General features: G+C 37.8%; 1 protein-coding gene across 2 annotated transcripts in view; it reads left to right on the forward strand.

Annotated features, from left to right (window-relative positions):
* Window positions 1-25,984, forward strand: part of LOC132155833 (protein c-ets-1-B) — a 42,318-nt gene extending 16,334 nt beyond the window's left edge. For both annotated transcript variants that reach the window (XM_059564554.1, XM_059564553.1), the window contains exons 2-8: window positions 11,641-11,760; window positions 12,489-12,689; window positions 13,739-13,816; window positions 14,504-14,749; window positions 16,571-16,831; window positions 21,572-21,690; window positions 23,519-25,984. In XM_059564554.1, coding sequence (XP_059420537.1) covers window positions 11,688-11,760; window positions 12,489-12,689; window positions 13,739-13,816; window positions 14,504-14,749; window positions 16,571-16,831; window positions 21,572-21,690; window positions 23,519-23,734 — 1,194 coding nt within the window. In that variant the 5' untranslated portion in view covers window positions 11,641-11,687 and the 3' untranslated portion in view covers window positions 23,735-25,984. The remainder of the gene's footprint in view (window positions 1-11,640; window positions 11,761-12,488; window positions 12,690-13,738; window positions 13,817-14,503; window positions 14,750-16,570; window positions 16,832-21,571; window positions 21,691-23,518) is intronic.
* Window positions 25,985-27,194: the final 1,210 nt, after the last annotated feature.

Raw genomic sequence — 27,194 nt, forward strand, 5'->3', positions numbered from 1 at the left:
CCTCCTAGTCTAATTTCATCCAAGATAGTATGCATGTTTTATATGTGATCATAATTGAAACCAGTGATGAAAAATCACTTAGTTGTTCAATAAGATCCAACAGAAAGTTGCATACAGTAGACTAAGATGATTTTGTATGATCAGGCTATTGTAGGAAAAGGTATAGATTAATACAAGAGTACTTATATTTTAACATGGTTACATTTGTTACACCCTTTTTTCTTCCATTTTTATTATGGAAATTAGCCAGTTACATATTGGGATTTATTTTCTTTCTTTCTTTCTTTCTTTCTTTCTTTCTTTCTTTCTTTCTTTCTTTCTTTCTTCTTGTTCTTCTTCTTGTTCTTCTTCCTTGGTTTGTTTTTGTTTTGTTGTTTTTTTCCGCTGGCCACAAATGTGACCACCGACATGTTTGCATGTATTGTGATCATGAGACAGCAATAATAGACGGTTTGTATACTCTCTAAATGTTAGGAATCAGATTTGTTATGCGTCTAATGACATGTTTTCTTTTACTGAGCTTTCAGATTGGAATTAAACAGCTCTGGTCATGTGACTACTTCTGCCAGTCATGTAAAAACGTTTTTATGAAATGTAGTCATACTCATTTATAGTTGAAAACTCTGTAAATTTATGTCACAAATGTCACCAACAGGATTGAATGGGTTTAATACTGTGATATTGTATTAGGGAATTCAGACCATATCATTGTTTTTCAATAATTTGAACAGATATACTGATATTATGTGCAAGACTGGACTATTTTATTTCTACGGTGCAAGGTTATTGCAGCAAATACTGTACATGAAGAGTACTGTACTGGCAAGAGAATGATGTTGAATGCCACACATGGCCTCTCATGACTTGACACACTTTTCACTTTACATAGTCATATTTCATTTCATGCATTACCAGCAGGCTTGAATTTTAACTACATGAGTGATTATTCTTCGTGTTCAGCGGACTTTTAAAACATTGCGTCTTCTAATGCACTTGTGCATTTAGTCTAAGTTCATTATTTGGTCATTGGCTGAGCCCTGGGCCTTCAGTCCTTTAATGCAGATAGTATGGGCCTCCTTGTTAATGCGTGATTAAAGTTTCATCTTTCTTTCTTTCTCTTTGCGTTTTGATGTGAGTGTGCTTGTGCAACCTCATGCATTCATGTCATGGCAGGGAATTTCCCTTTTGGCTTAAGAGTGGTCAATCTCAACTGAATGAAGTATGTCATGATTCTGCTTCACTGTCCATTCATACCACATCCATTAACCCCCACCGCTGACCCAGCACGGCTCAGGAGGGGCTGCATGCCTGACCAGGGAAAAGGGAGGTAGAGAGGGAGGATAGATGCCATGCTGGTTAAGCAGTCAGCAGTCTCACACTCCCTCTCTGTACTCCTGAGGACTGGAATAAAGTGACGAGTATGCAAGTGGGATGTTAGCACATGCCTTGGCCCGGTGTAGTCTATAGAGGGAATATGACCCTCTTCTTTGGCCCGGAAGGGCAGGGTGAGTTCAGTGGCCGCTAGTTTCCCTACGATAAAATGCTGACTGGCTTCGACCACAGCTGGTGGTTGTACACACAGAATTCTGACTCCCAACCTCTCAAACACACACCACCAGCTGTTAATACATAATGGAAAAAGGCATTCACCTTTGCAAGCATGTCAGAATGAAAGCTAAAACATGATGACTCCAGAGCAATGTGCAAGATGTGATATGAATCATTACTAGGTTTGCATATTCTTGCATGCACAAGGGCCTGCTCTCTTTTCACACACAGTTGCAGAGTTTACATTTCCAAATGCACTGGCACATGAACATGCACAAACACTCTCCAACACACATGCACAAGATTTCTTGTCGGATGGAAAAGCAGTTGTGCGCTGTTAAAAAAGAAAGTGCTGATACTTGCAGCGGGGGTTGCCAAAATATCATGCTATCTTGCTAAACAATTTCTCAAGACATGCTCCCTCGAGTTCAGTTAACAGTGAATGTTCAGGCCAGGGTGAATGGAATACACTGGGAAAGACTGTAAAATCCACATAAGACTTGTTTACTCCTGGTCTGCTGCTTTCGTCTTTTAGAAGAATGGATATGTGCACCTTGTGGGTGCCATTGTTTAGCACAAAGTGCTTGTAAGAGTGTAAAGCTCTGGCAGACTGGCACAAATGATAGTTTCTAGCATGCATGCGTCGTTAATGCGGAGAGGCCGTAGCCATTAAGCACCTGATCCCAGTTTGTATTGGGTCTTAAATCAAGACAAGCGAGCTGTGTCTTGAAGACAAAGGCTAGTACAAAAACAAGCCCACCTTCCCCCATCCCTCATTTGCTTTTTGACTCCGTTTATACAAAAGTAATGAATGGCTGAATTCAATCGAGTCACACAAAAGTTGTTTAGAGTTCAGTCAAGATTATCTGATTTACCCCGGAGACATGTAGTGCATGAAGAGACAATGGGACCTACACAAGAACAGGATAGCTTCAATAAACACACTTAAGTTCATTAATGGAACTTCTAAAATAAGATTGCATATTGAGTTATCACAAAACAATCTCGAGCAACCCACAGAGAGTCTGGAAGCAAAAGAGTTTATGTGAAAAAGATTTATCGTGCAACCCGCTAAAGAGTGTACAAGTCATTCACAAGTATGAATCATGCGTTGTGGCATAGCACAAATCTTAAAGCGGCCTTACGGTCAAAGATAAACCCATGTAACATCTGCTACCAAAATGGATAATGTTGTTCCTACCCAGCCAGTTTTGCTGTGCCAGAAGTCTTCAGCATTTTCTTTGAGCTTTGCTTTGAAAGGGGCGTAGTTAAAACGCTTGACAACAGGGTCAATCCTTTCATCTTTGCCCAAAGACTACTTAGCAGTGTGAAATGAGTCAGCAACAACATGAGAAACAGCCAGGGGTTACCTCCCACTCATTTCGGACTAGAGAAATAACCCTTGATGTGGATATCTGCTCTTCCCTTTCTCCTTCTTTTTCACTCTTGGCCTGTGTCCATCTCAGGGTTCAGTGAGTGACAGGAATGTCTGAGGATTGGGTAGGCTGCCTATTGCCCACCTTTATCTGATTAAGACACTGCACTCTCTCATCCCGAACCCCTGCTAGGCCCCACTCGTACACCCTCTAGATACCCACACACTGAGCACTCATGCAAAAGCAGTATCCAAGCATTATCAGGTGTGTTAAGAGATGATAATTCAATCAGGCAGTCATCTTCAAGGGTGCATCTGAAAATGGCCTAGATTCCCAAGTAACATAACAGATAGGTTTCTGTAATATCAGACTCTTTGCACTTTCGCCAGGCCCTGAGCATGCCTTGCTTACCTGACAGCTGTGCAAACACAGGTCTGGGTAATCAAGTTAGTCTGATGTGGGTCTCTGATTGCAGCTTTTATAATTTGTTGAACAGTGTACAAGAAAATTATTTATTAATGGGAGGTGTAGGGCAGGCTTAATGTTTAGAAGTCACTGGATTAATATTTGATGCTCAAAACTGATTCACCAGACTCAGGCCTCAAGGATAAGATGAAACACAGTTAGATCAGGGCTTCTTGCCTAGTGTTAGGGAATGACTCCCCCTTCAAATAATGTTCAATGGCTACATGACTCCCCTGTCAAAAATTATTTCTGGTGAACACAGGCTTTTATTGTTCCCTTTAAAGTTTAGTCATCAAAGGGTGAAGGGAGGTTCAAGTTATTGGCACAAGCTAAGGGCACAAACAAAACTTTTCCAAATCCTTAGATGCGTCAGAATGACTGAACCATACGTCAGAGCTGTTTTCACTATAGCATACTTGTGAAAGCTGTTCTGACCCACTTCACTGTGTTGCAGTTTGAAGTCTTCCCAATAGTTCCCAATCTCTTGCCCTGCTTCTCTGAAATTCAAAAGAACAAAACAAAAGCAAACGACACAGCATGTCCCAGAGCAGGGAAGAAATAACAACCCTATGTGTATTTTTTCCAAAAATTTTACAGGATCCATTTTCCCCCCATGTGTTCCATGTCTCTCTTTTTTTCCCTGCGTTTGTCTCTCTACCGTCTGCAGGCCACATGGGCTCTTTCCTTTTCTCCCTGGCCCCTGATGTGGCGTCTGCCTAATGTTGTCTTCTCATCCCCACCACGTGCTACAGGCTAATTTCTGAGTCACAGCCCCTACCATGCTGACTCCAGCACCCACCCCTCCTCCCATAAGACATTAGCCCATCCCAGTCCCTCTGAGGCTTTCTGGTGGGCTCCAGACCACGTCCTGGATGGTGGAAGGCCCTTGAGGTGAGTAAGCCAGCCGAACCAGTGCCTGCCTTTTCATGCCACACTTGTTTTTCACTGTGGCTGTTTTGCAGATGTCTACCGAGTACAACAGAGAGACACAGAGGTTGGCGTTGAATCTTGAATTTAGAGGTAGAGGAAGACCTGTTCCCAGATTCCACTCTCCCATCAGTGTATGCACTTTCACCAAGTCACCTGTTTTAGGGCTCAGTAGTCGGAGCTGGTTTTGTAATTATCCTACTTTTGTCTCACCTCTTTGAACACAGTTCCTACCTCAGAGGAATATTGACAGAACACTTCTGGCTACCAGTCCAGTTACATTTAAGATCTTAAGCTGTTCTCCGAGGTCCAGGTGTTTGGATGTATCCAGCTTTACGGTCTCTCTCAGTTTGTGAGTGCTACTTGATGTACAGCTGAATAGAAGTCACATGATCCTTGGCAGTCACAGGAGCAGCTACAGCTGGGACTCTTTCTCGTTCAACCTTCTTACCTCTATCTACATATTTCTGACAGAGAGGCTCTGACAACTCACACCTTTCTCATAAAACTACAGAACATGGTTAATCTGACTTTTTCTTTTTAGCTTATGAGAGTGTTCAAATAGAACCTGTTTAAAGCATTTAATACTATTCCTTACACAGTTTAGAACTGCAGAGATGTAATTCAGCATGCCTCTATGCCATTTGATGTTGATATTTGTCACCACAGAGGATTTTACTAAAATTATTTATCACTTTATTTACTTTGATGATGCGTTAGCACACTGTTGTGCTCTGCAGTCCGATGTGGATTTCAGAACAACTTCCAGCCATCCATTAATCCACTTTGGGCTCGAGAACTCTTTTCATTGCTACAGTTGTGGTACTTTTCTCTGCGTACAGTTAATTGTGTAATTGGTGCATTTAGAACTGAACTCAAAGGCGCATTGGTTTTTAGGTCACAAATACAGAACAAACTCACACAAAAATCCTGTCCACATTAGCGACTGTAAAACAAGGCAGGAATGTGTGGCACGATACATAAAAACAATGCGGCCTGTGGGGAATTCATTTACCGAGAAAGCATCTGTTGGCCATCGGCTGGTTCCACAATAGCAGAAACCATTAGCTTGCTAATTGCATGCAGAGCTTTCCTTCCTTCATTTCCCTGATACTGAAAGCTGCTTGCTCATAAACGTAGCTCAGGCATGACTGACTACTCTTGTATGAAGTTGCTTTGATCAGAAATGCTTTTGGACATATTTATATCCAGTGATGGAAACATGTCTGTCTTTTGCCCCTTCTTGAAGTGCTGCAATTTCAGGTACGCTAAGAGGAGGTTTTTGGAGGTTTCTAAGAAGAATGTTGATTGTAGAGTAAATTGTTTGTCAAGATATGCATTTGTTTGTTCAGAAATCTAAACAGTATGATTCACTGATCCAAGTGCACACATGGTCTTTTAGAGGTGTTCACACCTACAATGCATGCTCTCAAAATTTGCATGCTGCAAAACGCCTCCGCTTTACTTTGCAGTATGCATAGTAGCATCACTATAAGTATCTCTTTAATGCCTAGCATGACAATTGCGGGCAGTTGAAAAGCAAAAATGCAGACAAAAAAGCAGTTGATCAGCCCTAGTCTCTGGTAGTACAAAAAGTTATGTTTTGTCAGCAGAAGATCAAAGGTACAACAGTGGTTGCCATTTCGACCCTACCAGATTGAACAATGAATTGTACAACCGAATGGGCAAGAACTTGCCAAATGATGCCCATTTTGAAGTCAATCCTGTAGGTCATTGGGATTTGAATGCTCAGTTTGACACATTGATGGTATTGTGTGTGTGAGACCATCTAGTAAACCCGGGGAACCCACTGGCTGGGTCTTTAAGAATAGCCACAGTGTTCCAGGGCAGGAAAGCCCCCGACGTGTGACCCCAGCACGGTGGATGGACCCTGCACTGCTTTTGGGAACTCAATCGTTGGCTGCTGCTATTCCTGTCTCGGCCCGGCCCGATCTGCATGCTTTCAGATGGAAATCTAAACAGTGGGCAGAACAAGCACTTCTCTCACTGGATTCCCCACCCTTGACCGTGCCTTGTTCAGGGTGGACCTGCTGTGTGAATGGCCCTCCTTCATGTGGGCCAGGTTTAACAGCCTCACTGTCACACGCTCTGAGAAAGATAGAGCAAAATATAAAGAACTGAAGGTGTTTTGTGGGCTACCCTGACACCCTGCTGAGACACAGCTGTCAAAGGGCAGAACCCAAGTTTTTTGCAGGTTTGGTGATTCTTTTGTCCTTTTGTACTGAGCTCTACATCCTCAAACGACTTTATTTTCAGACTGGAATTTGATGGCGTATGCAACTCTGAATTGAAACAGAAAGAAAGCGAAAAAGGGAAACGCATGTCGGGTAAAATATGCTAATTTGACATACAGACACAAATATACCAAGCACAAAAAAGCATTCAGAAGCTCAAATACCATCCAGACTGTTAAGGGACTTGAATGAGCTGTTTGGCTTTTATTACACAACCCACTCGCTGTCTCTCACGCACTTAAGACAGACCCCTCAGACACACAAATACAGACACACACTCATTCTTTGAAGTGTCTAATTTTACAATCAACCATTAACGTTATCATTAGTGTGTGATGTGTAAGGCTGAAGATCGGCCCTGGCTAGATGTGTGCATGACATTAAATACTATGGAAAACACTGAATGGACTTGATGGGCGGGACCTGTGGTCATGCCAATGGTGATGACTTCCCTTTGGGGACTCCATTCATGTTGTCTTGGATGCTTTCACATCATTTGACCAACCACACCTGACTACATGAGACCACCAGGGCCTCATGAACATACTCACATTTTCACAACCCCATGACTAATGCACAGAGCTCACAAATGTGGACTTATACTCATCCACACCGCCCAATGCACACCTGCACTTCCATATGATATGAAGGTTTTCTAGTTTGGACTGTATGGCTCAGACCCAAGATCTTTTGGGCCTAATGCAGTTCAGTAGACAGAAATATCATGGCTTCATATCTACTGCTATTAGCAATGTTTAGTTGCTCTCTATGGAAATTAATACAATCCTTGTTTAATTCATTGAACTTTGCATTGAGGTAATGATTTATTTGCTTCATTAAAGAAGAGAAAAAGAAAAAAATAGGTTACCAAATTAGTTTTTTAAGTATTCAAGGGAACTTTGTTTTATGTTTTATATGAATGTAACTATTGAAATTAAAATACCTAAAACAAATTCTGAAATATTGTGATGTACATTGAACTAAATATTTACTTTCAACCAAGAAGACACAAAGGGTTAAAATTAGGGCTGCAACTAACGATTATTTTGATAATCGATTAATCTGTCGATTATTTTTACGATTAATCGATTAATCGGTTTATGTACTTATATTTTAGTTTTTTCAATTTTTTCCCCAAAGTAAATTATTAATAAATGGTCTTTATCCTTCAGCATAGATTTTTAAGAGATTTTAACCATTTTGCATTGTCATATCCTCATCAAAAATATACCTGGAGTTGTTTTATTGTGTTAGTAATCCTTTGTCGAACTCTTCTGCAATCAGAACACTGACCCATACTCTAGCAAATTTCACAAGGAGATTTAAAATAATGTTTTCACCATGGCAGTCCTTAGAGCTCCTAAAGTAGTTTAACATCCCGAATGAAGCTTATTAAGGAATCTTTCAGAACATATTTTCACGAAGAGTAAGGATAAAACAGAATAAAATTGCAGTGCATTGTATTTTATTATTTACTGGGAAACAGCTTTATAGCTTTTGCTGTGAAATTGTAAACAATCCTTCGAATAAAGTGCTAATGGCATGAAACCTGAATGGAACTCACAATTTAAAGTAAAATCCATCAGAAGGTTGTCCAGAAAAAAAAATTGGACAGTCACACACAAAAAACCTGCTGTGTGAAAAAGAGCAGTGAATACTTAGAAAAAAAGTGCATTTCAAATATCTTTAAACATTTACCTCTCTCATTCAGTCATAATTAGGCTGCAGGACTGAATTATGAACTGGTAAACGACAAACTGATCACAGAACATGTTTGTAAAGCTTTAAATGTTAACTGTTAAAAAGCAATGTTATCAGCTTTTACGACTAAACATTTGCAAACAACATTGTACTGGAGAATCTGCACAAATAAAAGTCTTAGGGGCCGTTCACATATCGTGCCTAAAAACGCGTGGAAAACGCTAGGCGCGCCGCTTTCTCCTTCTTTCCAAAGCGCTCGGGCAGAAGCGCCCCTGAGGCGTCTGCCTTTGATAAGCAACCATGACGTGCTCTCTCCATGAAGACGCGGAAATTTCAGCAAAGGATAAATGGATTTGCAGCTCAAAAAATCGCTTGCAGTAGCTCTGCTACTAAATTTATTTCAAAATGGAAATCCATATACAACTATGATCAGCTGTTCCTTTCATCTTGACTGAGCTTTAAACGTTGTTACGGGAAAGGATGAAGCTGATTGGTTAGTTCTTGTCACATGACCCGCGATGCGCTTGCAGCATTCTGAAAAGTTGAGATGTTTTTAACTCGGTGCGGTGTTGGAAATAACGAACTTGAGCGCGCAAAAGACGCGATATGTGAACGTCCCCTTAAACAGTTCAGTAGTGCAGAGTTTACAGGTTACTCTTCTTTTTTGAAGGCTCAAAGTAAAGTACTCCCAGTCTCCCACATCCCGCTAAATGCTGCAGAGACGCTGTTCGGGAAGCACGTGACATAAAACGAGGCCAGCTATTGGCTATTCGCTACTTCTCCTGCTGTACTGGCTGAGTAAAACCTCCGGTGGCTCATTACTGCCACACTTTGGTCACCGCAGATTTGAAATATGCACGAAATGAGCCGCTTACGGCAAATAAAAGTTATTTAGCAACGAATCGATGACTAAATTAGTTGACAACTATTTTAATAATCGATTTTTATAGATTAAATCGATTCGTTGTTTCAGCTCTAGTTAAAATGAATTGGTGAATAGTTTATTTGATCAAATTAATTGTATGTTTAATCAGCAAGTCATTTATTTACAGACAAATTAACTAAAATGAATTGGATTTCCAATGGAATATGAGAGTAGTGTTTGATTAAGTTTGTTATACTGTTTGATGACTGTGATTGGCCAATGATAATGTCAGCGTTCAAATTCACAGAAAGCTTCTTCCAGCTATTTTGGAGGCAACAGTGGGCAGATTAGATCAGTTGATGTAAAGCTTTTCTATGAAAATGGCTCACTACCCTTTCACCTCATGTGTCCTTGCAGAGTTTGATAAGTGAACATGGAACATAATGCAAGTGAACCACATAGATACTTTACACGTTAACAGAATCTTGACGTTTGTCGTGATTTTGGCTTTTTGTTATTTTATCTAAATATACAACCATTTGAAATCACCATGCTGCTTTTTCTTGTTAAGAAAGCACTTTGCATTTGTTACTAATGTAAAAACCTCACTGCAGTTTGTATGCTATATTTTGTCCAAACACAACATGATTCCTTTACGAAGAAAAAAGGAACATTTGCACTTGACCAGGGTCTTCCGGTGTCTTTCTTGCCAGTTCTGGCCTTGTATCAACAAATGTGAAAATGGCCTCTTCTGCAGTGAATGAAGCTGCTGATGTCCAGCTGGTAGAATGGCCTCTCTAATGTGCAATTAAACACTGTAAATGGAGACTGCAGCATCTCGCTCTAATCGAATCACACAAGAGCACTGCATTGTTCTTCTCCATTTAGACACTCCGCATAATGCATCACCGCAAGTCCTTCCCTGTTTGATTCAACCAGGGTTGCAGATCGGGAGAAGGAGCAGGAAGGAGGTTAGGAGGGACAGCTGTTGTGCATTCCTCGCTGGGTTATGTCGTGATGTGGATTGACAACAGCGAGCGCAAACCCATACGGCGCCCAGGGCTGGCAGTTTCAAAACCGTGTGGAGATGCCAGAACATCTGGGTGTCAGTAGAAAAGGAGTCACAGGCTGCAAGAAAAGACACAAAGTGTTGGCTTTCCACAGTCTGGACTTTGCATTTAGCTCCCAGACAAATTAATTGTGCTTGAGTCACAGTCTGCCACCAGTAATAGAATAATCACCTCTCACCTTGTGTTTTTGATCGCATTATTGTCCTTTCTTCTTCACTCAGTTTTGTGACATTCTTCAAACCCTCAGGGTTTTTTGTTTTCCTAGACCCTCTTCTCTCTCGAACCGCCTCCCCGACAGTCCTAATTGGATCAGTGGAAGTCACTGGGCACTGTTTAATTCATCAAAGCCCTCTCTGTGTCCTGCTGGGTGCCCACGAGCAGAGAGGGCGAGCTTTCCAACACTGAGCTGTCTGTTCGATGCCCCGCAGCCTGGTGTGACATCATCACCCCTCTACCACGACCTCTGACCCCTAACTATTGACCCCTGCCAACAGAGGCCCCTCTGTCTGTGGATGGAGATGGAGATGGGACAGCTTGCTGGGCAGAAGGGTTTGTGGGAAGGTGTTCATTGATGTAGAATCTGACCTGTGACACACACTCGGTGTGTTTGCAGACTGTCCTTGGCTCTGAGCAGCAGTCTAGGAGGTCAGGATGGAGGTAGTTGGTGTGTGTAGGACTGCAAGTCAACTACATTTCATTGTGATGCTAAGAATGCTGTATTTTGTTTTGCTGGATATGATGATATAGTTCTTGACACCGATTAACTTTCTTCTGGAAACTAATTTTGTGGAAATCAAACTCTGAATATATATTGGAATTTGACTTGGAATGTAGTATATTTTTTGTTATATATATATATATATATATATATATATATATATATATATATATATATATATATATATATATATATATATATATATATATATTATTAATGAAGTATTTTGTGAAACTTAATACGTGTTTTAATTAATTTGTCTGGATTTATTTTATTTTACTCATTTAATTTAAAGTATTGCACCTAATTTTATTTTTATTTGATTTGCCTTTTTATTTATTTATTTATTTTTTAATTTATATTTTGTGAAATAATGCAGTGTTTTCTTTGAATTGACTTGATTTTACTTTAAGTAAAAAGAATAAAATAGGTAAAATGATCATAATATGTGACTTGAATTTATTATTTTATTTTATTTTTGTAAAATGTATATCTTATGACATAAAAAAAATATATATAATATATATATATATATATATGTGAAATGTTTCATCTTTTTATTATTTACTTTGGCTTGATCTTAACATTATTTTATTTGACTTTTTTTATTTGTATTTCTTTATTTGACCTATTTTGTGTGTGTGTGTGTGTGTGTGTGTGTGTGTGTGTGTTCTGAGATTGTGTGATGACATTTTGTCTGTGTTTGGTCCAACAGATCTGGAGTGTGCGGATGTTCCATTATTGACTCCAGGAAGTAAAGAAATGATGTCACAGGCTCTTTTGGCCACATTCAGCGGCTTCACCAGGGAGCAACAGCGGCTCTCCATCCCAAAAGGTTAAATTCTGCAGCACTTACATCTAAATAAAAACACTCTCTAATAACCTTCTAGAATAAATTTTAGAATACATCTAGAATAAATCCATATGTCTGTAGGTCTCTCTCGCTTTAAGGGAAAGTTTCTGGCTCAGTATTCTATAGCACTAGGCTGTTTTTGAAATGCCACAATTAGATGGCCTAAAAAGAGATCTTGCTAGATAGGCACATGGCACTTTGAAGCAACAGAGGTTATGAATTATGTTTCCCAAACTATGGCAGACCGCAAGATGGCTTAACTTGCTGTGTCTGGAGAGGCTGAAGTCTGTGTCAGGTCCGCGTCTGTCTGGAAATAGTTGTTGTGGAGCATGTGCACAGCCGAGAGAGAGAGAGAGAGAGGGAGAGTGTCTAGGTCTGTAGGGTAAAATTACAGCTGTTTCAGTTCCTCTCATCATAGCATCAAATTTACATTGAAATCAGCTGATAATTTCACATGAGCCCATGGACCTGGGACTAAATATTGTATGCATCAGCACTACAAGTTCACTGTATTAGTTTCTTTAGAGTTGCAAGTGCACGCTTACTTAAACATTTCTGTAGTTGATTATGAAACAAAAACATACTGTATGCTTCTTTAATGTAATGCGATCTGCACAATATACTGTATGTCATACTGTCTATGAAATACAAATTCCATATGCATGTAACACCTGAGATGAGACGTGTGCCTGTCCCTTTCTCTTCTCTAGACCCCCGTGAGTGGACCGAGGGCCATGTGAGAGAATGGTTGACTTGGACAGTAAATGAGTTCAGTCTGAAGAATGTTGACTTCCATAAGTTCAGCATGGACGGGGCCCACCTCTGCGCCCTGGGCAAAGAGCGATTCCTGGATCTGGCACCAGACTTTGTGGGTGACATCCTCTGGGAGCATTTAGAGATGCTGCAGAAAGGTAGACATCCTCACTGCCTCACTTCAATCAGTGTCATTTTACTATCTTTGAGATACTGTAATATTTTTTTTTTAATATTTTAAATTATTTTTATTATTTATTTTTATTTTAATTGTAGATATTTTTTGTAATTTGTTATTTTTTATAATTTAAAAAAATATGTTTGTGTGTGTGTGTGTGTGTATATATATATATATATATATATATATATATATATATATATATATATATATATATATATATATATATATATATATATATATATATATATATATATATATATATATATATATATATATATTTTTTTTTTTTTTTTTTTTTCAAGTTTTATTTTATTTTATCACTTAAACTACACAAAAAAGAGAAATGTTGTGTTGCCAATTAGATCAAATAAAACAAATTTTTAGAATATTTTAGTTTTTCACTAAATTATGATCATTTTTTAATGACCGTAATCAGAATGTTAATGTTAAATATATATATATATTTTTTTTGTAAAATAATATATGAATAATAATAGTATTTATAATTTATATATTAAAATTTTACTTATTTAGTTACTTAGTTATACCTACTGTAGTTCATTAATCAAAATTAGAAACTTGCATTAAATCACAAAATGCATTAATATTGTTATATGTGAAAATGAGCAACTGCTTCGCGATAAATGCTTCAACTTAGAAACATGACACATTAATATAGATTTTGACAGATGTATTGTAGAGTCACAGATGTGGGTACTGTATATCCAGAACTCTGAATGCAGCACATCCCATCATAATTTTGAGCTGTAATGTTATCTATATAGTGATTTTTACAAAAGTGTATGATACAGTAGGGTAAATCATCTTTAGCATATTTTATAATCTTTGCTGTGATTTTGTCATGTCAAATGCTGGAAGCATGCAAGAGGTTTCACATTTTAAAAGTCTGTAGAGTAAATTCCACTGTGATATGCATTTCTGTTGCACAATCTAATCTGTTATCCACCACGTTCAGCTTACAAAGAGTGCATAGGTTCAGTGATGTGTGTCATTTTCTTCACACAGAAGACCAGAAGCATTTTCCTGTCAACAGTCTGACCTCCAGTTTACAGGAATGCCGCTACCCCTCAGACTACTTGTTCAGTGAGTATCTATCCTTTGTGTCAGTACTTGAGCACACGTTCAGCACTTCAGTCATGACTGTACTAGATGTCATCTGTCTGTGAAGGCAGTTGAAGAAATCTTTTTTCACTTAACGCCTGCATGAATGGAAGAGTTCATTCATAAAATGTCTGTATTAACTCACCGATATGCCATTCAAGTCTAACTTTATTTATAGAGAAAGTTGTTGATGTCAAGCTAAGAGGTACCCCAAAAGCACATGAAAGTCTGAATTCATACAAAGTCATACAGGGCTTTGAAATTTAATTAGAGATGCAGTGATATTAAAACTGGTGATTATTTTCTTATTATGGACAACAATATAACATTTTCTGAATAGCTAAACTAAATACATAAATACAAACTAAAAGCAGTTGTTTTCGATGTTACAAGATTTTAATATACAGATTTTTTTTTATTTGTTAAGTACCAGTCTCAAAGTGTGCTAATATTTGCTAATAATCATATACTTGCATAGTGACAGTGTTATTAAATGATTAGTTCTGAATTTTATCTTTAATCTAATATTGACTGATACAATAAATGATCTCTCATTTTAGCCGATAACCGATAATGTGTACCGATATTGTAACCGATATACCATGCATCCCTTAATTTAATGTCTTCTGAAATATACGTTTGCTTTCTTTTTGTCTTCCTTTACTCCAGATTATGGCATAGAACATCCTCAGTGTGTCCCTCCGTCAGAATACTCCGAGCCGAGCTTCATCACCGAGTCCTACCAGACCCTCCACCCGATCAGCTCAGAAGACCTGCTGTCGCTCAAATACGAGAGCGAGTATCCCAATGTGATACTGCGAGACACACCTCTCAATCCACTGCAGGGAGACTACTTCTCAGTCAAACAGGAAGTTGTGTCACCTGACAACATGTGTGTGGGCCGCATTAGCAGAGGTGAGTATGGGCCAAAGGTCATGTGTTTCGTTGGAAACGAAACTGAGTTCATGCAAGCTCTAGATTAACATGGTTTAAATGTTTGGGAGATTGAAGCTAATTCCTTTTATCTTAGATGCACGTTTATAATCTCCCATCGGGGCTTAAATTGATCCCCATCGCCCCCACAGTGATCAGCAGTGTGTGGTCTTCACAATGCTGCGTTATGCATGCATTACCAGGAATGAAGTAGACCGTTGGGTTTATTTGTGGTTCTATCTTACACCATCTTGAGGTGCTCTCAACTGCGGCGGGGAAAAAGTAGAGAAAAACAAAGCTGTTTGCTTCAAAGTGAGAGATGTTTGAAGCCACAGAGCGCTGGTAGCCGTCTTTTGTGTCAAGGCGTCCCTGTGAGGTTACGTTACTGGGGTACAAGGTGTTTTTTTGTGAACCTTAGGTTCTCGTAAGGAGCAAGAGTAAAGCGTGAAAAGAGCATTCCGGTTTCTCATGAAGTTACTTTACCTCACGTACGTCTGGTTTCGCTCCCACTCGTCGAATAAACAGCCCGCCTGTCTAACCATCATGCAGCAGAGCAAATGATCAAGATTTGGATTGGATGTTGAGATTTGTTGAAGTCGCTTGTATATTTTTGAACAACGCAGAGATTTGGGTTTATGCCCTTTCGGTACACACAGGCATTCTGTGGAGTAAATCCCAGCTTTGGCAACGGCACTCTTTGTTTTTTCTGTGTGGGAAAGTATTTGTGGTGCCACCAAACTCACATGTGGCTTAAATTTTTCAATTGAAGATTTCAGGCTCAGACCCAGCTCTTATATTATCTTTCATTCTGTAATTGACATTCAATCGAGACCAGCCTTTTATCTCCAGCTTGGCCAAAAATAGAGAAGCAATTTGTTTTCCAATTAGAGAAAACCCAAATATTTCCACATGGAAATCGTGTAAGAGAAAGACAGTGTGGTGTGGAGCGGTTCTGGATTTTTCCACGTGGTTGGGTCTAGACCGCTTGTGAACAACTCTGGCTGTCGTAGATGCAAAACTTTGCACCCTCTATAACCAAAGACATTGGGCTCAGGGGTAGAAATAAAGGCCAGGGGCCTCATTTATAAAACACATGTGCAATCAGATTTCATTCTTTTGCATCAAGTGAAGAAAAACCATCAGCATCTATGAAGTAAAAAAAAATGGCGTGCAAACTGTTTTTACTCTTTGTATACCATTAATTAAAATAATCTACCAATTAATTAAAATGTAAAGATAATATGCATTAATATGTGCAAATGGGCAACTGCTTCATAATAAAAACATCACTGAAATTAGATAATAACTTAAATATAATTTCCTGAAAAAATACTACTACTAATAACATTTTTTGGAACTTTTTTAGAAATTGTTGTATGTTCATATTAAGGAAACATTCAGTGTTATTTTAGCATAATTGAAATACTAAAAAATGTTTTTGGCACTGTGGTAGTTTGTGTGTGTGTGTGTTTATATAGTTTTTTTTTTCTTTTCAGTTTTAGTCATTTTACTACATTGTTACATTTATTTTATAAGTTATTTAAATTTTAATTTCATTCATAAATTTTTTTCATGAATGTCGTTTTAAATGAATACCCTGATCTTTAAAGGAAAAGCCTGTCAGTTTTAAAATTCAGCATACTGCTATACGCTGGTCTTTTTTACTGTGTAGATATTTTGAAGAATTTCCATGCTCCTCTTTTCCATACAACATAAATCAGATCAAAACACTTGTCTTTTTGAATATGTGGAATGAAAATTGACTTTGAATGATGTTTAATAACAGTGAAATCTCCGTCGCAGGTAAGCTGGGAGGTCAAGATTCGTTTGAGAGCATTGACAGTTTCGAGAGCTGCGACAGACTGACACAGTCCTGGAGTAGTCAGTCATCATTCAACAGCCTACAGAGAGTTCCCTCTTACGACAGCTTCGACTCGGAGGACTATCCCACTGCACTGCATGGACACAAACCAAAGGGTACCTTCAAAGACTACGTACGAGAGCGCTCGGACCTCAGCAAGGACAAACCGGTCATCCCGGCGGCTGCGCTCGCTGGCTACACAGGTCAGCATTACCCCGAATTCAATCATTCGTCACTTCACCTACTCGCATGCATTAAACCCCAAATGAGTCAGAATTCAAATAAGCACAAGACAGAAGCCAGAGCCATGAGACATAACCTAGTTTCACAGTCATGCACAAGGCACACGGGGACAATAACAACAACTTTACTGAAAATAATACTTTTATACTATTAAAAGGAATACCATGGAATTTGTATTTTATTTTTTTTGATACCATATTATTTTTGGAAGTACCATGTAAATATGACATCACATACCATAATATATATAATTCATGATATGACATACTATATCTTAAAACATGATATGTTTTTCTAAATATCATAAATCATATTATATTGTATATCATATAACACACCATGTTATAAACAGTATATCCGATATATCATATCAACAACCATATGATGTTTTTGTATGTATCATATCATAAATCATGTCATATTAGATACCAAAACCATGCTATTTACCATATCACATCAAAAAGCATGTCATGCTATTCTGTATACCATATCATGTTAAAAGCCATGTTATTCTATAAATCATATCAATATGCATCATATTGTATATGTCATTTACTGTATACCGTATCATATAGTGCATGTCATATCATATGCTATATACCAAAAAACATATGCTATTCCATATATCATATTTTAGATAATATTGCATGCAATTTTATATACTTAATACCATATCATATATTTAAAAAGAAACCTTATTAAATATATTTCTCAATAATAATGCATGCTATATATCTTATTGCATACCATGTCATAAAAAAAGGAAAAAACAAGTGTTATGCTATTCCTTATATCATAAATCATATTTATATATCACATTGCATACCATATGGTATAAAAAACATATTGTTACTTCATATATCACATAAAATCATATAAAAAAGCACATGATGTTATTCCATATCATACAGTGTATATATATATATTATATCATATGTACAGTATATGTATGTATGCATAGAGCAGCAAAAGAAATGAAATATCGGTGATGATCAGCAAGCATTTGGAATCACACATTTCTGCATGTGTCCTGCTAAACGAGGTGCATGGTCTCGTGTTACTGGGACAAGGATCGGTGAAAACGAGTCGTGCACCAGTTTTGAATGCACTGGTGCACTTGGTTACCGCAGAGCCACATTTGTTACACGACTGTAAGAATGTCATGGCAGTCTTTTATGTGAGCATTACTGCAGCAGCGGCTTGTGCGAGCGGTTCACATGAAAACACAGGCAGACGCTCGCTCGTTCCCTCATGCTCCCTCCCTGCCTCTTTCTCGTCGCTTCTTGTGCTCCTTATCTGCGGCCCACATCTCATTTCCCAGGTCGTCTTGGCAACAGAGGGTGCAGCACAAAGTGATAGCAGTCCTGTGCACTTAAGATGAGAGCTCCTTTAATCGGCCCATCTTCGAGAGGCTTTTTTAACCTTGTGCCATACGTCTCAAACCTACCTGCTCATACTGTACATCTGAAAATGCAGCAGAAAAGCACTTCCCTACCGTAAAAATAATGAACATGCAGGCCCCACTCACTATGTGTGGCTCATTTCATTTCTATTTTGGGAACCTAAGGTTTCTTTGAGCATAAAAAGGCCCGTTTGGCTTGTCTGTCATCTTCTCCATTCTAGATCCGAGCTCAAAAACGAGACATAATAGCCATATTTCACGTCTGCGATTGTAAAATGTGTTTTTGTGTGTATTCTGTTTGTGCACATGCAAAAAGGCAAAAAGGACCTGTTTTTTTTGTTTGTTTTTTACAAGTGTTACCGCAGTGTCAACACAACAGCCTTCAGAGTTCAGAGATGGGGTTGATAAAGCCAGCAAGTGACAAAAAAGATCTATTTGCTCTAACAGCTCTGAGGTTTTCATGTTTGTCATCATTAATCACATACACAAGTACAAATCCATCAGATCTGTGAGGAGAGCAGCACAACCACAGGACCACAACACTTTCTTCAGCGACGGCTGATTTTTAACTTTATAGGGCAGCTTCATTATAAAGACACACACACACACACACACATTAAAGGGACAGTTCACCTAGAAAAATAAACTCTGTCATCATTTACTCATAGACCACGGAGGGACGTTTAGAAGAATGTTCACTCTGCCTATGTTTTATTTTTTTTTACATACAAAGAAAGTGAATATGGTGTGAGATGATCAAGCTCCAAAAACAACAAACAAATAAATAAAATAAAAAAGCAGCACAGAAGTGGCTTAAAAGTAGTTAATATTACTATGTATGGCAGTTCAATTCTTCTGAAACAATATAATAACTCTGATTTTAAAATGCTCAAGGATCAATGACATTAGGCATCAGTGGCAACTAGTTTGGGAGCACTTTACAATAAGGTCCCATTAATGCATTAACTAACAAAGACGATATTTATATTAAAGTTATTCATCTTTGTTAATCTAAGTTAATAAAAATGCAACTGTTCATTGTTAGTTCATGTCAGCTCTGGTCCATTAAATAACTTTTGACTTTAATAATGCATTAGATGTCAAAATTAACATGAACTAAGATACTAATAAATAAAGAAGTATTTTTCATTGTTAGTTCGTGTTAATTAATGTAGTTAACTAATGTTAATAAATGGGACCTTATTATAAAGTGTTACCATTATTTTGTTACTTTTTCGGATATTAGTCACCATTCATTTTCATTTTATGGAAAGGTGCAGCGTGAACATTCTGCTAAACATCTTCGTTTGTGTTTTATGCAAGAAAGAAAGTCGTACAGATCTGGAATGACATGAGGGTGAGTAAAAATGTAAATTCACACATAAACTATTTATTTTAGGGTTAACTATTATTTTAAGTTCAGTGCCACAAATCCAAGTTTATTTCAGAAATCCTTGTCTTTGCTTGTGTGATATGCTGTAATCATGCACTCACTTCAAGTAAAGTGGCCTTAATGTACTTTTAAAGCTTTGCTGAAAGTCTGCGGTGGATTTGTCTGTCAGTCTGAGGGTTTGGTTCAGGCGTGTAGAGGACAGAACGATTGATTTCTGTTTCCAGCCCCTTTGGGTGTTTTACAGTAGCCGAGCTTATGGAATGTGATTTAATGCATTTACCTACATAAACAGATTACTACATTGATCCAGATGAGTGATTGTAGTGATTCATATGTTTAGACGGAGACAGAGAGGCAGAAAGACAGAGGGAGAGAGTTAGAATGAACTGTTGAATTGTTGATGAGATAATCTGTTTCAGAATTGCATTGGTGTTTTATTGCATTATCGGCAAGGATATTTTTAGCTGGATGTAACACACAGTGGGGAATTGACTAAGAATGAATTGTGCCTGCTGTTATTGTCATTTATTTTGCATGCGCGTTGCTTTCCCGCCTAATTCACCAAAGGGAATAATGCAGATTAGGTAACTGAATGAATGCAGCACACAGTCTATGCTGAAAGTAATAATGTGACAAAAATAATATGTCTTCTAAATAATGTGCTACTCTAAAATTAAACAAAAATAAAAATAGGGTTGCACCAGTATTAAAATTCTGCCTGATTACAATATTTATTTATTTATTTTGCTGATGAACAATAAATGGAGAAGATTAAAATGATATACTACTTTTTAAATAACTGAAAAATAAAAGTAACATGAAATGCATATATATTTTATTTTATTTTATTTTATTTTATCCCAAAAAAAAATCAAGATTACATTTCTACATACTACTTTGTTTAAATTAATAATAAAATATATATATTTTTAATGTGAATTATTGAATTTAGGCATCACAACATTGACTTCTACAGAATGAAAATGTGCATCCCTAGACTTTCAGGACTTTTGCAGGGAGAGGGAATGAGAGTCTCCCTCTTCTCTTCGCTCTTGTCTTGCAGCAGGTATGATATGAAATGACAGTTGGTTTTAATGCACACAAACCACAAGATGAAGAAAAAGCAAAGCTTATCTAGACGGGTGCATGAGCTGCTCTGCTGCTGCCTACACGCTGTGAAGTCCTTGCACTACAGATCTCGCGCTGTAGGTCAACACGACCACATAAACCCTACACGCTAGTCCTCAAATGGCTTCTCACAATCATATGCATTAAGATGCACGTTGCAATTTTTAAATGTCTCCTTAAATATCGAACTGTGCAGACAGGTTAAAGTCTTTAAAGCTGACCCCGGCACAGTCAAGGGCACATGCAAAATTAAAGCCTGTGAGAAAAGCCTCTTGGTTTGCAGATGGCCACCAAGGGCTTCACTCTCTCACACCCACACAGTCTTTCACACACATGTCGACATCACACACATCTGTGCTTTCAGATACACCCAGGCCACATACAGACATATACATCATGGTCTGCTTGACCAAACACATTTATCCACCAGATATTTAGCCTTGGGGCAAAATCCAAATGATGTCAGTGCTTTGGAATTCACATAAAGAATCCAAAGCCCAAGTAGGACATGCAGTCTGAGCAGTAGCCGGTCAATACTCCATTGTGTCTCAGCCATCTCTGATTCACGCTGAGTGACGTAAAGCTAATGGCATGTGAAACTCAGTTTGGACCGGGATACCAATACTAACTTAATGCACTAATACAGTAGGAAGCGAGAATTCTAGAAGGGAAATAACATGGGACTTAGATATGTCATGCATGTAGATGGTATTGAGATTTTGTTGTGAACATCCTCCACAGAGCTGTAGTAAGTCATGGTGTTGCTTATCTGTTCAGGCAGCGGACCCATCCAGCTCTGGCAGTTTCTGTTGGAGCTCTTGACGGACAAATCCTGCCAGACCTTCATCAGCTGGACTGGAGACGGTTGGGAGTTCAAGCTTTCTGACCCTGATGAGGTGAGCGGTTAAACATTCAGCGTACCACAGGAGTAGTTGGGGAGGGTTCGATTCCAATTTTGGTTTTTTTTGTTAGTTTTTTTTTAAGTATTTTTTAAAGGTAACATACGGGGTATTATAGTTAACTAAATCTATAAATAAAATGAAATTTGAAATAAAATGAGTTAAAAAAGTTAACTAGACTAAAATACTTTTTTACATTTTATTTTATTTCAGCTAGTTGCCAAGGCATTATTTCGTATTTTCACTTAGTTTAACTTGATGCACTAAAGTAACTAAAACTAAAACTGAAATTAATACAAAATATATAGAGACATTTAAACTGAAAAGTCTAAAAATGACAAAAACACAACAGATTTTCTAAAATATTTAACTAAAACTAAAATGCAACGGAAAATACAAAAAAAAATCAAATTCAAAATATCATAAAAAATATATCTCAGTGATGCTATAATAACACTGGCATTACAGTAATGACTGGCTATATCTTAAAAATGCATTGACATACTAAATAAATATGTGTATACAATGTGGAAATCATTTGGTATTAGAGATTGACCAATTTTTACAGCTGATACAATAACAAGTCTTTTTTTATGCTTATATTACCAATGAACAGAGATATGTGTGCCCCTCTGTCCCACACACATATGTCAATAACATGTCGCATATAGATAGTTTAAATGATAAATTTAAGATTAATGTTAACAAATGCCTCTAATTTTATTAATTTAAACAGGCCTTTAAAGTTTGGGCAAAAACTCGTAGAATTTATGTGTTTTCATGCATTTTATTGTTGCATATGGTGATTGTGAAACATGAATGTATTTATTACTGGAAAATGTGTTATTTTCCATGTTAATAAGGTCAGTTTTGATCAAGAACAATACTGCTGCGCCGCCTCTGCATGTGGTGTGAATTCTCTGAGGGCACCGAAAAAAATATACGCTGCTTACGCTCTGTTTACTCGTGCAGCCAACATCTCCCGGATATTTTCTACTTGTATTAAAATGATGTCATAGTCAACGTTTTGATTGATAACTTTATCTGCAAGAGTCAACAACAGATCTTTTACTGTACCTTCCTCAGCCATAGCTCAGGATACAAAAAACAAGAAAAAGGTGTCTATATTAGAAAGAACAAAGAAACTGAGTTTGAAAGGTGACGCCGCCCACTGAGTGACATACCCACAACCGTAATATGTTTATAATCAAACATATAAATAAATGAAGAAATGCATTAATAAATGAACGAATAAATAAATGACTGCATAAACAAATGAATAAATAAACTAATAAATAAATACATGAATGAATAAATAAATAAATAAATACATGCATGAAATGAATGAATAAATAAATTAATTGATTAATCGATATTTATATATTTATTTCTGCATTTACGTTTAAATATTTAATTGTGTATTTAACAATTTATTTATATATTTTAACATTAAAAGTAATTGAGTAATTTGGCCCTCCATACAGAGCCAATTTGAATCAGCATTGATAAAAAGAAATAAAACTATCATTAGAAAAAATAAATATATGAGTTATATGTATTTTAAATGAGTTACATGTACTGTATATGTATAGTAGTTAAATTCAGGTAAATTCAGATATTAATGCATGTTGCTGGCTGCTGTTCATCACACGCCTACCACACAGTGCCATTTATTGTTTGAAAACCAATGATCTCTAATAGTATCTAATACAATCACTATACATCGGTCCCACCGCTGTAAGAAAGAGAGCAGCATGCTTGCACACACAAATGAATCTCATGAACAGCCAGATATGATCCTGACCCGTGTCTCCCTGACCTCTAGGTGGCACGCAGATGGGGCAAGAGGAAAAACAAGCCCAAGATGAACTACGAGAAGTTGAGTCGTGGTCTGCGCTACTACTACGACAAAAACATCATCCACAAGACGTCCGGCAAGCGCTACGTCTACCGCTTTGTGTGTGACTTGAAGAGCCTGCTGGGATACACTCCCGAAGAGCTGCACACCATGTTAGACGTGAAGCCCGACACGGATGAGTAAACTTCAGACAAAAGTTTGGAAACAATAAGGCTGCAAAAGTCCCTTACAGACCCTGGAATAAAAAAAAAATGGGGCATTCAATCACATTCCATCTTAACACTTAGTCGTGGTCCAGTCTTGTTTTGAGCTCACAGGGGACGAAAAAAGAAAAAAAAGAGCAAGCACCAAAACATTTACCAAAGTTAAGAATCCGTAGGCTTGGCGCCTCTGTATTGTTTGTAGTTCTGCTGGAAGGGAATACTCTGCGTTCAGGTAGAACTGCTGTTTTGACCCAGTAGCACAAACACCAGGAAGGAACAGAGGACAATAAGATGGACATTTCTTGGACTCAACGCTCCTGTTATTAAACACGTTGCCAACATTAGAGACAAGAGGAATATCGCAGAAATATTTACGATTGAGTTACATACTGTTTCTGTCTCCTTGCATACACAACCACGAGGAAGAGTTCTCAGCCGGACCAAAAGAACAAAAGTGTTTTATTATTTTCTATTTGATAGTTTCTTAAAGATCTATATGTGTCAGTATTCATTTGTTGTGTTGCGATGCTGTCCGGACAGAGATTGCACCGTTTTGTACATTTTCATATGAAGGTTTCTTGAAGTCAAACTGTGCTTAGATAGTCTCTCCGCTTCTTTTAAGGTCACGGTTGGTTACGGTTTGCTCTTACCACAGTGTCCATAAGCGCTGTTTCTGATCACCAGATCAAAATAGATACCAGAGTCTCGCCCTTTTCAGTTGAAAGAGACATACCTCAGTCAAACTGAAAGACGCAAATGAAAGCGGCCGTTGGCTTCTCAACGGTGACACGCTTGTGGTGAAAACGAGGTGTCGTTTTATCACTCGTATTAAGACAAGAGACATTAAACATTTCTTGCCTCGGTTTCTTTGTATGTGAATGGTTTTTGATAAAGCTTTGCCTTAATATAGCACATTACATTTATGAACTCGCTGTACTTTCTCAAGGTTGACTGAAACGTGTGGGTTGGTGACAACTGAAATGTCACTCAACCGGGCCTCAAGCGGTTTGCTGGCAGCGCTAGACTGAACCGAAAGCCATAAAGCGAGGCCTTTTAACTTTGAGACAGACGTGGCGATGTTAGCCATGTTGAAAAGTGCACACTTCAGCATGCATCTGGATTGGCAAAGTATGTGAGATGGATTCTGCAGCAGAAACCAAGGATCTGTTGGGCTGCGTTCGATTTTCCTGATGGTTTGTGAAAGTGTTACTGTTAGCGACTGATATAATGGTAAGATTGAAGGAAGACCAGATCATGCTGAGACTTTCGGCAGCTTTAAAGATGATGATGTGTGCTACTACTGGCTAACAAGCGTCAAAAGATCAGAATCATAAAAATGGGAGCAAGTTTCGTAATGGTTCGTTTGAATGCAGTATCATGGACACTGAACTATTTTAGTCATTGCAGGGTGTAACTTAAGCCAGAGTTATAATATAGTGTCCATGAAATGAATAGCGTACTTTAAATTGAGCTACTTGGAGTAACTGCACATGAAATGTCAAATATGTTACCAGTATTTTCAATACTTTACAGGTTAAAAAGACTGAATGGTTTTCTTCAGCACAGCATTTCAGTCTGTGGGAAGGGTCTCGTGCACCAGACCTTGTGGGAAAAGCCAAAGTAAAGAACATTCATCCAGAAAAAAACAAACCGTATTGTTTACAGTGGCAGAACGCTACCAATCCTGATTGGTGTAGCTTTGGAATTGTCTATTTTTACAGATAACGTTTCATAAAATGGCTAGATTAAACAATAAACTGGGAGCACATTCAAAATAGAAGTATTTAATTCAGAGATGAGCTGCTTTCAGTCGCAACAACCCCAAAAAGTGCTACATCGCCTGAACAATCAGTTTATAGTGTTAAAAAGTCTCTCTGGAATAACACGAAGAAAGCATGAGTTTGGTAAAGCCACAAAAGAAAGCCAGCGTGACTTTATTTTTTAATTGTCATTATTATTTGACAAGGTCTAAATCATAATGCAGTCTGTCCTGATTGTAAATGTTGCAAAAGCGATGCATTTGTGTGAAAATGAACACTTCTGACAGATGCATACATGCGTCTTTTTTATTTCCCCACAATTTTGCCTTGTTTTGTATATTTTATATTTCTGTATTTTTTGAATTTTAATGTATTTAGTTCACAAACATTTTGATATTTTTCAATAATTTATATTTTATAAACTTTGAAATATGAGATGCAGACAGCTGGTGCTTTCGTGGGGGGAAAAATAATAAGGTAGCGCAGGACAAAATGTAGCGAATTTTCTTTTATATGAAACGGAAAAAGAAAAAGAAAAAAAAGTCAAATTGAAGGAATTTAAAGACCTGTGTGCTTCTACAGTTCTGTATAGATAAGGCTGATGCTGGCCCATCATTATGTTCCGCTGGAGAGTTTTATAAACAGTAGCTTCTATTTCTTATTGTACTTTAAATTGTTATCTTATTAAAATATATGTGGAGAAAATGATTCATGTGCGTCCTCGTTATTTCAATGTGAATCTTTCACCAATAATGCTGAATCAAAGTAGCATGAAGGAAGACACACCCATAGCAAGCCAACGCTCGCACAAACACAGGTATGAAGTTACAAACACATGCAACCATCACCTTGCTCTCTCTGTGCAGCGCTGCAGGCTTTGCGGCAGATTTGTGGTTTTGTTTATTATGAGTCTTGGTTAAATGAGAAGCTCATTTCTTTCATTGCTAATCATCATGAATACCACAGCTGCAGTTTTTCATCGAGCTAAAGCTGTCATATCACGGAAAGACATTGGTTATTACCTTTGATTCTCACACTTAAGATTAGCGTGTGGTGCCTTTGGCTGTCATATGTCGGGGCTCTACATTCACCACGGGCTCTTCTGAGGAAGGAGATGGGAATATGAAATGCAGTGACAACCCTCGATAAAGGCTTTGTGGTAAAACAGGCACACTGAGTCTATTCATGTAACCTCACAGTACAATAAATGACAAATGGCAAGAGCCGTCTCTTCTTTTTATGACTGTCTGTCCTTTCTGTCAAGATCCAAATACGCTTTCTTGACTATATAAATATGGATTTATATTGCTAATGCATAAAAAAACCCATCACACATACAGTGGGGTCCAAAAGTCTGAAGCTACACACTCAGAATAAAAGGTACCAAAGCTGCCACTGGGCCTGTATGCTTTCAAAGGGTACTAATAAGCACTTTTAAACTATGTGCAGCTTTAAGGTATTAATATGCATCATTTAGGGGTAAATAAAGTACAAATATGTACCTTTTAGCTTTTGGACCTTAGAGTACTGCCACAGTGACAGTTTTTTTTAATGTGTGTCAAAATCAAATTTTAACCCCAAATAAAGTGAGTTTAATGATTTAAAACAATGTAAAACAAAGAAATGTTTACATAAAATGAAGCAATATTTATGGGTCGCTAATGTGCATGTCACTGCTTC

This window comes from Carassius carassius, chromosome 13, assembly GCF_963082965.1.
Source record: "Carassius carassius chromosome 13, fCarCar2.1, whole genome shotgun sequence".
Lineage (NCBI taxonomy): Eukaryota > Metazoa > Chordata > Actinopteri > Cypriniformes > Cyprinidae > Carassius > Carassius carassius.